At 45.9% G+C, this 12357-nt stretch overlaps 1 protein-coding gene across 8 annotated transcripts in view; it reads right to left on the bottom strand.

Annotated features, from left to right (window-relative positions):
* rcbtb1 (regulator of chromosome condensation (RCC1) and BTB (POZ) domain containing protein 1) overlaps positions 1 to 12357 on the bottom strand; it is an 80794-nt gene that overhangs the window by 41579 nt on the left and 26858 nt on the right. For 6 of the 8 annotated variants that reach the window (XM_038802612.1, XM_038802608.1, XM_038802611.1 and 3 more), the window contains 3 exons: positions 6736 to 6902; positions 5195 to 5353; positions 2609 to 2716 (listed from right to left, as the gene is read on the bottom strand). In XM_038802612.1, coding sequence (XP_038658540.1) covers positions 2609 to 2716; positions 5195 to 5353; positions 6736 to 6902 — 434 coding nt within the window. The remainder of the gene's footprint in view (positions 1 to 2608; positions 2717 to 5194; positions 5354 to 6735; positions 6903 to 12357) is intronic. The other 2 variants (XM_038802616.1, XM_038802609.1) reach the window with 2 other exon arrangements.

Raw genomic sequence — 12357 nt, 5'->3', positions numbered from 1 at the left:
GGGATGTGCAGGTTAGGTGGATAGGGCGGGGAGTGGGCCTAGTTAGGAGGGTTGGTGCAGATTTGAGGGGCCGAGTGCCATCCTTCAGCACTATAGAGATTCTATGAACCCCTGCTAGTTCTAATTATTCTTCATATCGTAGCCCTCTCCAAGCACAATAGAATCATAATTGGAATTGAAACCAACCTCCACATTTACAAATACCGTTGTCCAACATGAATCTACTATAGGTTTCACTTCCAGGCACAGAAACATTAAATTAAACCCGCTTAAAGCTGTACATTATTTATAATGTTTACCAAAACAAATATCAAACCCTTAAAACAATCTTTGTTTTCCTAGGAGTGCTGACTTGAAAGGATATGGGGTGAATCTGATTTAGCCACTCACCATCAAGTCTGGCTGGATCACATAATGCACTATCCAGTCTTGCGCTCTTCTGCTAAGACTGCTCGCTATTACTAGTCATCCTAGAATGTAAAACTAATCCTTGCTTCTTTACCCTACTCCAATCTGTCGTCTTAAACCTTTCTCGTATCACATTAAAAGTGTGAGAAGTTCTTGGTTGCCTTTGTCACTGAAATTTCCTTTGCCACTTTCCTGCCTTGCACTAGCTAACTGGGCCAAACTTCCCCGAAAGTGCCCCTTCTGCCTTAGCATTGAACTGTCATCTTTCTCTCGTTTCTCTCAACTCCCCTCATATCCTCTCCAAGCTCCTCGTGGGATCCACCTCATGCAACCTCAAACTATCCACTCTAAACTGATTACCCAACTTCTCTTCCTGTTCTTGCTTATATATTTGTTTTTGGGGTTTGAGCGCTACTGGCAAGAACAGCATGCATTGTCCTCATCCCTAATTGCATTGAACTAGGCCATTCAGAAAACAGTTAAGAGCAAAACACATTCCTGTAGGTCTGGAGTAGGACAGACTGGGTATTGTTTACAGATTTCTTCTATGAGTGAACCATATAAGCATAGAAAATAATGGCAAGAGGAGACCATTCGGCCCTTCAAGCCTGCTCCGCCATTCATTATGATCATGGCTGATCATCCAATTCAATAGCCTACTCCCACTTTCCCCCCATATCCTTTGATCACCTTCGCCCCAAGTGCTATATCTAACTGCTTGTTGAAAACATACAAAGATTTGGTCTCAACTACTTCCTGCGGTAACAAATTCCACAGGCCGACCACTCTCCGGGTGGAGAAATATCTCATCTCTGTTCTAAATGGTCTACCCGATCAGACTGTGACTCCTGGTTCTGGACACACCCACCATCAGGAACATCCTGCATCTAACCTGTCTAGTCCTGATAGAATTTTATAGGTTTCTATGAGATCTCCCCTCATTCTTCTGAACTCCAGTGAATACAATCCTAACCCATTCAATCTCTCCTCGTACATCAATACTGCCATTCCAAGAATCAGTCTGGTAAACCTTTGCTGCACTCCCTCTAGACAAGAACAGCCTTCCTCAGATAAGGAGACCAAAACTGCACACAAAATTCCAGGTGTGGCCTCCCCAAACCCTGTATAATTCCAGCAAGACATCCCTGCTCCTGTACTCAAATCCTCTCGATATGAAGGCCAACATATGGGTAGCACGGTAGCACATTGGTAGCACCGTTGCTTCACACTGCCAGGGTCTCAGGTACGATTCCTGGCTTGGGTCACTGTCTGTTCTCCCCGTCTCTGCATGGGTTTCCTCCGGGTGCTCCGGTTTCCTCCCACAGGTCCCAAAAGATGTGCTTGTTACGGGAATTGGACATTCTGAATTCTCCCTCAGTGTACCCGAACAGGCGCTGGAGTGTGGCGACGAGGGGCTTTTAACGGTAACTTCATTGTAGTGTTAATGTAAGGCTGTGACCCAAGCTGGTAATCGAACCCGGGTCCCTGGCGCTGTGAAGCCAGAGTGCTATCCACTGTGCTACCGTGCCACCCTAATGGGAATTGAACCTGCGCTGTATGGCAAACCTGCTGTCCAGTCAACTGAGCCACTATGTTACCATCAATGTATGATGTCATCACCCAGGCTACATACATGCGCATTGCTGCCACTCAATCAGCTGACTGATTGACAAACACACAAATTAAAACCAAAATGCTTTCAAACTACATAGCGTTTAACCTAGAAAAAGCAAGTTGATTCATTTTATCACGCTTGCTAACTTGTAAAGCTAAAGGGCTGGATTGTCTGTCGGTGGGATCCTGTTTCCAGTAGCGCAATCACACCCGTGGATTTTCTGAAGGCATGGGGGTGCCCCAAAATGGGAAACCCCATTGACCGGCTGCCAGGAAGGATAATCCTAACTTTGCACCAGAAAATGGGTTTGATGGGACAGAGAATCCCACCCATTGTGTTTATGGTGGAGTTGTACATGAATTTCCTTAACAAGTGACCTGTTGGATAATTTTAAAAGACTGTCCCATTTTATGGGAAGCAATGCGACAATACTTTTATTAGTGCACAACTAATTTTTCAGGTAGGTTCATAACTGTGTAACATAACTTATCCAATATTATGCCACAGTAGTCAAGCAAAGTCAATAGGTTTCCCAGAAATTAACAAAGCAATTCCGGTCAGGAGAGGTTATATAAGGTTATCTACCTGAAGGATACAAATCCCTTGCAATGCAGTCACTCGACAGGGGGTAAGGTGGTTTCCATTGATTCCTGTTCCCAACTGACCGCTGCCATTGTAACCCCAGCTATACACCTGTAATGTAGACCGCAAACATACAGAACCTTACATTATTGTAGAACATTCAGCGAATTGCACTGCGCTGACTTTTTGAAAAAATATCCAATTAGCCCACACACACTGCTCTTCCCCCCCATTGCCCTGATTTTTTTCCCTTTCCAATCATATATCCTGTTCTCTTCTGAATGTTACTATTGAATCTGTCTCTACCACCATTTCAGGCAGTGAATTCCAACACGTGCCAAAACATTCTTTGGGAATTATCTTAAAACTTGTGTCCTCTGGTAACTGACCTTCTTGCCACTGATACCAGTTTCTCCCAATCTATTCCATGAAATACCCTCGTAATTTTGAGCCCATCTATTAAATCTCGCCTTAATCTTGTCTGCTTGAAGGAGAACAATCTCAATTTCTCTCGTCTTTGCAGGTACCTACCACCGTCTAAACAAATCCATCTCAATAAAACTGAGTGACAACAGTCAAATGGTCATCTGAAGGAATAATACCAAAAGGACATACAAATATTAACTTTGTATGGCTCTGCTCCAACAACGAGAATTGTTGGCATTAAGTGTGCAGGAGGAGATGGAACAACTACACCACTGTGTTATATTCTGACCCACACTGGTTGCCACAACAGCAGTGAAACTTCATAAAACTGTACACCTTTAATTCTTGTAAAGTGCAAAAAGGAAAATGTATTTTGTGGCCTTGGGACATTTCAAAGCTATTCATAGCAAACAAATTACTTCTGAAGTGCCGACATTGTGGTTCTGAAGGCAAACCCAGCAGCCAATTTACACAGAACAAAGTCCCACAAAAATAGCAAATTAGACGATTGACCAGTTAATCTGGTGTCAGCTGTGTTGGTTGAAGGATAATGTTGGCCAGGTTACCATGATCTCCCTCAACACTGCACCAAAGTGTCAGCTTGTAGTAGGGGTTGAAGACAACAAGTGTGTTTGAACCCACAACCCTCTGAGTCTGAGGTGAAAGATCAATGCTAACACCAGGACAAACAGAGTCCACTGCACAGCCACTAAAGCAAAGTTATAGTGCTCGCTGGATATTCAACTAATCTTTGCAGCAAAGGAATTTCGAACATCCAATCAGCCAGTTTATAAGGTGGGCAGGGTTCTCTTCCTGCATTAAAATCTAAATTTTGGAAGTCAGGAAGGAGTTAACTTCAAATATATTTAGCTTCAGTAGAACCACACCACATTGCACCAAGATACTGGTACAAAAGGTTAATCCGTTGCCCACAATGCAAAACTGTTCAAGGTAGTAAGTAAAACGTTATAGTTAAAATGCAAAGTTTCATTGATGAACTGCTTAAGTGTCCCAGTCACAATTTGTAAGATAATAAGCACCCTTCAATAAATTCAATAATAAAGACTTGCATTTATATAGTGCCTCTATTGCCCTCAGGATGGCCCAAAATGCTTTATAGCCAATAAAGTACTTTTAAATTGTAGTCAGATTTGTCAGAAACACATGAGTCGATTTATGGTCAACAAGATCCCACAAATGGTATGAGTTTTTAAAAATGTATTCATAGGATGTGTGCATCATTGGCTACGCAGCAGTTATTGCCCATTCCCAATTGCCTTTGAACTGGGTGGTTTGCTCAGCCATTGCAGATGGGCAGTTAAGAGTCAACCACATTGCTGGGGTCTGGAATTACACGTCAGCCAGATCAGGTACGGGTGGCAGATTCCTCCCTGAAAGAGCATTAGTGAATAATGACCAGAATAATAACTACGGGCGGCATAGTAGCACAATGGTTAGCACTGTTGCTTCACAGCACCAGGGATCCGGGTTCGATTCCCAGCTTGAGTCACTGTGCGGAGTCTGCACGTTCTCCCCGTGTCTGGGTGGATTTCCTCCGGGTGCTCCGGTTTTCTGCCACAAGTCCCAAAGACGTGCTTGTTAGGTGAATTGACATTCTGAATTCTCCCTCAGTGTACCCAAACAGGCTACAAGGGGATTTTCAAAGTAACTGCATTGCAGTGTACGTAAGCCTACTTGTGACAACAATAAAGATTATTGTTATTAATCTGTTTTAGGCTAAGACACTGCTCCAATGGATTAGTACTATGGGATCTTTTATATCCACCTGAGAGAGCAGACAATGCCGGAGTTAATGTCGCATCTGAAAGATGGCAACCTCCGATACTACAGCACTCCCTGAATGAAATGTTGGCTTTGATTTTTTTTGCTTAAGCCTCTAGAGTGGGACTTGAATCCACAGCTCTTACAATCTTACAAGCCACTAATTGTTCTGTACAACATCTTATCCCGAGCAATTTTATGTTCCATCAATTACAAGCCTCCAGTTCAGACCCCAGACTGCTCTTTGCCGAGGGCATCATCATCACCAACTCACTAATTTTCACATCACTGCCAATTGCACTGCCCTCACTTCTCTTTCAGTAACACTTGCAGGACAATGCTGAATGGGGAGTAAGATACTGAATCATGACAAATAATTACCTCCCCATTGTCCAGTACAGCCATGGAGGATATCTGGCCGCAGGCAATACCAATAACCCACTTGTTCTGCAAACAGTGCGTTACCCTCCGTGGTGTTGCCTGGCTTGCAGTAGATCCTGATCCAACTTGTCCACAGTTGTTATAACCCCAGGAATAAACCTGTCACCAAACCAGACACAGAAGGAAGAAGATTTAAATTGTGCAAAACCAGGTCATATAGTCAAGTTTAAAAGGAATTAACTCTATCAAGTGTTGCAGGTTTTCAAACATGCAAAAATCTTGGTACCAGAAGTTGCTATATGTGAAATGCCTAGAAATTGAGAGGCTCTAATTTATAAAGATTAAATAATGATTTAGTTTATGGAAAACATCTTAACATTTTGTACATACATGCACACTGCATTCTCGTGCTGTACCTGAAAAGAACATATTCAAAAAAAATGTGATCCATAGCTACAACACTGCACATTCATTGTTCGTGCAGACCACATATTGAGTTGACTGGTCAACATTTATAATTTGGGGCAGCACGGTGGCTCAGTGGTTAACACTGCTGCCTCACAGCGCCGAGGTCCCAAGTTCAACTCCAGCCCCGGGTCACTGTCCATATGGTGTTTGTATATTCTCCCCGTGTCTGCGTGGGTCTCACCTTCACAACTCGAAGATGTGCAGGGTAGGTGGATTGGCCATGCTAAATTGCCCCTTAATTGGAAAAAAATAATTGGGTACTCTAAATATATTTTTATAAAATTATAATTTGAAGTTCTACGTCTATGTCCGCACATGCGTTTTCATTGTGTACCTCTATGGGCACGGCTTTTCTCTTGTGTACTTTTATGTGCATTTTATCTATGGACATGCATGTGAACATGTTTGAATGCATGTGTGCGTGTATATATTTGTTTGTACGTTAGATAGGATCTCGCATTTGAAAGTGTTTTACAATTAAATAGATTTCTAGCTGCAGAATCCAGACAGAATACCTTTATCAAGAGGCCTTCGAAAACTGCCTCCCTACTTTCAACCACTGATGCCAAAAGATCATAAAGACCTAAGCACATTTGCTATCAGGTCACAGTGTAAGGACATCTTTGTGCACAGGAAGCCACATTGTTTCTAATAATGTCGAACAGTCACTTGGAATTGCTTTGAGGCTAGGTGTAAATTATGCGGGAATACTATTTTCTATATGGTATCTAACGTCGTTATGGCCTCGGAAAGGGTGCAGATGAGATTTACCAAAATGGTATCAGGGACTAACTGGATCACACTTACAAAGAGCCAGTACTGGGGTCAGGGTTGAATGTCTGTCTCCCTCCCCTACCCCACCCGGTGCACTCTTTGGTCCAATGGAAAAGAACATGGCATATATTTCAAAAATGAAGCCCATTCAGCTTTTTTGTTCTAATCCCTATATAATGTCCAGCATTTAGGAAAGATTAATTTTTACACCTGTAAATCAAATAACCCGCGTGGCTAAATTTAGATCATCAAACAAATAATGGTATCTATTAAAACAACGTACTTAGATCAGCTCTCACCTCTCCTTCTGTTGTTAGAACCATAGAATGATTGGAACCACAAGAAACTTCCACTGCTTTCTTGTCATAGAACATGCTAGAAACAAGGAAAGGTAATGAGCCAGGACCAGTTGTTCCATTACCCAGCTGGCCATAACTATTAAGGCCCCAGGAATAGGTTTCTCCATCTGTAAAAAATGATAATATTTTTTGGAAGTGACTCCAGAGGCTACCTGAAGATTGTAGCCACAGATCCTAATCTTCAGTGAAAATCAAGGCAGCTTTAGCATTCCAAACAGGCAGCATCAACCCGCTTTAGGGGAGGGGCTGTTATTTCCTCAGAGTCCACTCAAGGGCAAATAAAACCCCATCAGGACTACCCTGAAAAATGTTTGCCCCGCACCCATTCCCCCAACTCCGTTTCCTTATTCTAAATAAAATTTTAACACTTAACTTTAAAAAACACATATTTTGGATGGTGGGGAGGCAGGGGCAGGCAGCAGTAGCAGAGAAGCTGACGAGAAATACTGAAGAAATGTTAGCCATGACTGGGATGAGAGTGCAATTTGTGATGGCTCCTCATTCATGGAACTGACCTGCAGCTTGAATGGAATCCCAGACAAGCTGGGAAATGTCCATATCCATTGATGAAATTAGATCAAGGCTCCAGGAATCAGCTACCGATTTAAGGCAAAGTGAGTGCTTCAGTGCTTCGACTTGAGGCAAAGAGAGTTTGAATCATAGTTTGTGGGCTAGAACCAACAAACTAGGTTAACAAATGAGTTTCCAGCAGTGAATTCAGCGCAGTATAATTAATCATCATCTCTCCATTGGAACAGCTGCAATTATGAGGAAGAACAGAACTCTGGTGCGGCCGCATTTGGAGTATTGCATGCAGTTCTGGTCACCGTATTATAGGAAGGATGTGGAAACATTGGAAAGTGTACAGAGGAGATTTACCAGGATGTTGCCTGGTATGGAGGGAAGATCTTATGAGGAAAGACTGAGGGACTTGAGGCAGTTTTCGTTAGAGAGAAGGTTAAGAGGTGACTTAATTGAGGCATACAAGATGATCAGAGGATTAGATAGGGTGGACAGTGAGAGTCTTTTTCCTCAGATGGTGATGTCTAGCATGAGGGGACATAGCTTTAAATTGAGGGGAGATCGTTATAGTACAGATGTCAGAGGTAGGTTCTTTACTTGGAGAGTAGTAAGGGCGTGGAATGCCCTGCCTGCAACAGTAGTGGACTCACCAACACTAAACGCATTCAAATGGTCATTGGATAGGCATATGGGCGATAAGGGAATAGTGTAGATGGGCTTTAGAGTGGTTTCACAAGTCGGCACAACATCGAGGGCCGAAGGGCCTGTATTGCAGTGTAATGTTCTATGTTCTAACAGGAAACAGAAAGTGCCATATGTAGCACACAACCTCTCCCAGCAGGATCAACTATTTTATTAACAGTATTAGCCTCAAATGGCTCCTTGGGATTATGACTTGTAAATTCTACAGTTTAAACCTGCATCTTTATAAAAAATAAATTTTGAGTACCCAATAATTGTTTTTCTGATTAGGGGACAATTTAGCATGGCTTGCACATCTTTGGGTTGTTGAGGTGAAACCCACACAAACACGGAGAATGTGCAAACTCCACATGGACAGTGACCTGGGGCCGGGATCGAACCCAGGTCCTCAGTGCCGTAGGCAGCAGTGCTAACCACTGTGCCATCGGCCGCCCTTAAACCTGCATCTTAAAATGAAATTAACCTGCGCATTACTAACAGCATTGAATCTAGTTATTATTCCCAACTAATTGTAACCCTAATTAATGGCCAGCAAAAGTTTACAGGAGTTCCGTCCTGTGGGTGCAACCTACTCTCAGCCAGCAATATAAACAGACGACCCCAAGTTGGTGCAACAAGATAAATGTAATGTTTGATTCTGGTTTGATAGTCGACTACTGCAAAACTTCAAAATTATTTTGCATGAATTTGGCACTAAAGGTTTCTCCCCTCCCCTACAACCCCCCCGCCCCCGCCCCCCTCTCAAAAAATAACTACAGCTTCAGTTTGTCACTGAAACAGTGAGAGAATCTGCATCCACCACAATGGAGACAGTGTTAGTTAGCCAAGGAAAACTAGCTGGTGGAACAGGGAGTTCAGAATTTCAAAGCTAACTCAAAAATCTAACCTCAATATAGACACCTTCTGGAGAGGTATTTATTTGGGAGTAAAGAAAGACAGGGAAGACGCTTCTATATAGAGCCTTTCACGACCATTGGGCATTCCAAAGTGTTCCACAGTCAATGAAGTACTTTTTGAATTATAGTGACAAAAATGTGTCTGGATTTTCAGAAATGTGTTATTATAAACAGGACAGTTTAGATCCCCACCTCAGAACATCACATTCATTTGTTGAAATAGAAAATTGCAAGGCAGCACAGTGGCTAGCATTGCGGCCTCACAGCACTAAGAACCTTGGTTCGATCCGGGCCCCGGGCCATTGTCCATGTGGAGTTTGCACATTCTGCCAGTGTGTGTGGATCTCAGCCCCCAACCCAAAGATGTGCAGGGTAGGTGGATTGGCCGCGCTAAATTGCCCCTTAATTGGAAAAAACTAATTGGGTACTCTAAATTAAAGAAATAGAAAATTGCTATCATTTTCTTGTATCAGCCATTAGATCAAAAGTCTATCTGACAAATATCTGACATTAAAAAGAAAATGTTTATTTCATGTATTTTTTTTTTTTTTTTAAATAATTTTTATTGAAAGAGTTTTTCTATACAGACATTTACCCCTACTAATTTTTAAATTATTTACAACACAATCCCTCTAGGCAAATGTCCCTCCCTCGCCCGCCCTCTCGCGCGCACCAGTCCTCCCCCCCCCCCCCCCCCCCCCAGGCAACCTTAACAACCAAGGCAGCCTACAGTTTCAGACATGAGCAGCGAGCAGGCTTGCCCGCGTTACAGTCGTGCATGTCCCCCCACGACCCTTGCTGCCCCCCCCCCCCTCCCCCCCCCCCCCCCCCCCCCCCCCCCCCCCCCCCCGGGTTGCTGCTGCCACGACCCCGAACGTCTATCTCTGATCTAAAAAGTCAAGGAAAGGTTGCCACCGCCTGGCGAATCCCTGTACCGACCCTCTCAGGGCAAATTTGATCCTTTCTAGCTGAATATAGCTAGCCATATCGTTAATCCAAGTTTCAACGCTTGGAGGCCTCGCGTCCTTCCATTGAATTAATATCCTTCGTCGAGCCACTAGGGACGCAAAGGCCAGTATTCCGGCCTCCCTAGCCTCCTGTACCCCCGGTTCTACCCCGACCCCAAAGATCGCAAGCCCCCATCCTGGTTTGACCCTGGACCCCACCACCTTCGACACCGTCCTTGCCACCCCCTTCCAGAACCCTTCCAGCACCGGACATGCCCAGAACATATGCACATGGTTCGCTGGGCTTCCCAGACATCTGACACACCTGTCCTCACCCCCAAAGAACCGGCTCATCCTTGTCCCCGTCATGTGAGCTCTATGCAGCACCTTAAATTGAATGAGGCTCAGTCTCGCACACGAGGAGGAAGAGTTGACCTTCTCCAGTGCATCCGCCCACGTCCCGTCTTCTATCTGCTCTCCCAGCTCCCCTTCCCACTTGGCTTTCAGCTCCTCCCCCGATGCTGCTTCCGCCTCCTGCATTATCTTGTAGATGTCTGATATCTTCCCCCCTCCGACCCAGACCCCCGAGAGCACCCTATCACTCGCCCCCTTACTGGGGAGCAGGGGAAACCCCTCCACCTGCCGCCTAGCAAATGCCTTCACTTGTAAATATCTGAACATGTTTCCCGGGGGGAGCTCAAACTTCTCCTCCAGCCCTCCCAGGCTCGCAAACCTCCCCTCTATAAACAGGTCCTTCAGCTGCCGTATGCCCACCCTGTACCAGCTCTGAAATCCCCCGTCGATGTTCCCCGGGATGAATCTATGGTTCCCTCTTATTGGCGCCGCCAACAGACCTCCCATTTCACCCCTATGTCGCCTCCACTGCCCCCATATCTTGAGGGTGGCCGCCACCACCGGGCTCGTGGTGTACCTCGTGGGGGGGAGCGGCCATGGTGCCGTTACTAGGGCCCCCAGGCTTGTGTTGCCACAGGACGCCCTCTCCATTCGTTTCCAAGCTGCCCCCTCCCCTTCCATCATCCACTTGCGCACCATTGACACATTTGCCGCCCAGTAGTACCCCGAGAGATTGGGCAGTGCCAGCCCTCCACTGTCCCTACTCCGCTCCAAAAAGACCCTCCTCACCCTTGGGGTGCCATGCGCCCACACGTAGCTCATGATGCTACTCGTCACCTTTTTGAAGAAGGCCCTAGGGAGGAAGATGGGCAAGCACTGAAATAAAAACAAGAACCTTGGGAGGACCGTCATTTTGATTGACTGCACCCTCCCCGCCAGCGACAACGGTACCATGTCCCACCTCTTAAACTCCTCCTCCATCTGTTCCACCAGCCTGGAAAAGTTCAACTTGTGGAGGGTCCCCCAGTTCCTTGCCACCTGCACCCCTAAGTACCTAAAGCTCTTTCCTGCTCGCTTGAAGGGGAGTCTCCCAATACCCTCTCCCTGGTCCCCCGGGTGTATCACAAAAACCTCGCTTTTGCCCAAATTTAATTTGTACCCCGAAAAGTCCCCAAACTCTGCTAATAGTTCCATTATCTCCGGCATTCCCCCTTCTGGGTCTGCCACGTACAGCAGTAGATCATCCGCATACAGCGATACTCGATGTTCCTCCCCTCCCCTAGTCAGTCCTCTCCACCCCCCTGAACCACTCAGTGCCATCGCCAACGGTTCAATCGCCAGTGCGAAAAGTAGGGGGGATAGGGGACATCCCTGCCTGGTCCCTCGGTGGAGCCCGAAATACTCCGACCTCCTCCCGTTTGTCACTACACTCGCCGTCGGGGCCGAGTAGAGCAACTTCACCCACTTAATAAACCCTTCCCCAAACCCAAACCGTTTCAACGTCTCCCACAGGTACTCCCACTCCACCCTATCGAATGCCTTCTCCGCGTCCAGCGCTACCACTATCTCAGCCTCCCCCTCCACTGCCGGCATCATAATTACATTCAGCAATCTCCGCACGTTCGTGTTGAGCTGCCGCCCCTTCACGAACCCCGTCTGGTCCTCATGGATTACCCCTGGCACACAATCCTCTATTCTAGCTGCCAGGATCTTTGCCAGCAACTTGGCATCCACGTTCAGAAGCGAGATAGGCCTGTAGGACCCGCACTGCACGGGGTCTTTATCCCGCTTCAATATCAGGGAGATCAGAGCCTGCGACATTGTCGGGGGCAGAACCCCCCCCTCTCGCGCCTCATTAAAGGCTCGTACCAGTACCGGTCCCACCAAGTCCACATTTTTCTTATAGAATTCCACCGGGAACCCATCTGGCCCCGGCGCCTTCCCCGCTTGCATCTGACCTATTCCCTTGACTAGCTCCTCTAGCCCTATTGGCGCCCCCAGCCCTTCTACCAGCCCCTCCTGGACCCTTGGGAACCTCAATTTGTTTAGGAAGTCCTCCATTCCCCCTCTCCTTGTCGGCGGCTCAGACCGATACAACTCCTTGTAAAAATCCCTGAAGACCCCGTTCACTTCTTGCCCCT

This window comes from Scyliorhinus canicula, chromosome 7 (assembly GCF_902713615.1).
Source record: "Scyliorhinus canicula chromosome 7, sScyCan1.1, whole genome shotgun sequence".
NCBI lineage: Eukaryota > Metazoa > Chordata > Chondrichthyes > Carcharhiniformes > Scyliorhinidae > Scyliorhinus > Scyliorhinus canicula.
The sequence above is the reverse complement of the archived record's forward strand: the minus strand, read 5'-3'. Positions and strand labels throughout refer to the sequence as shown.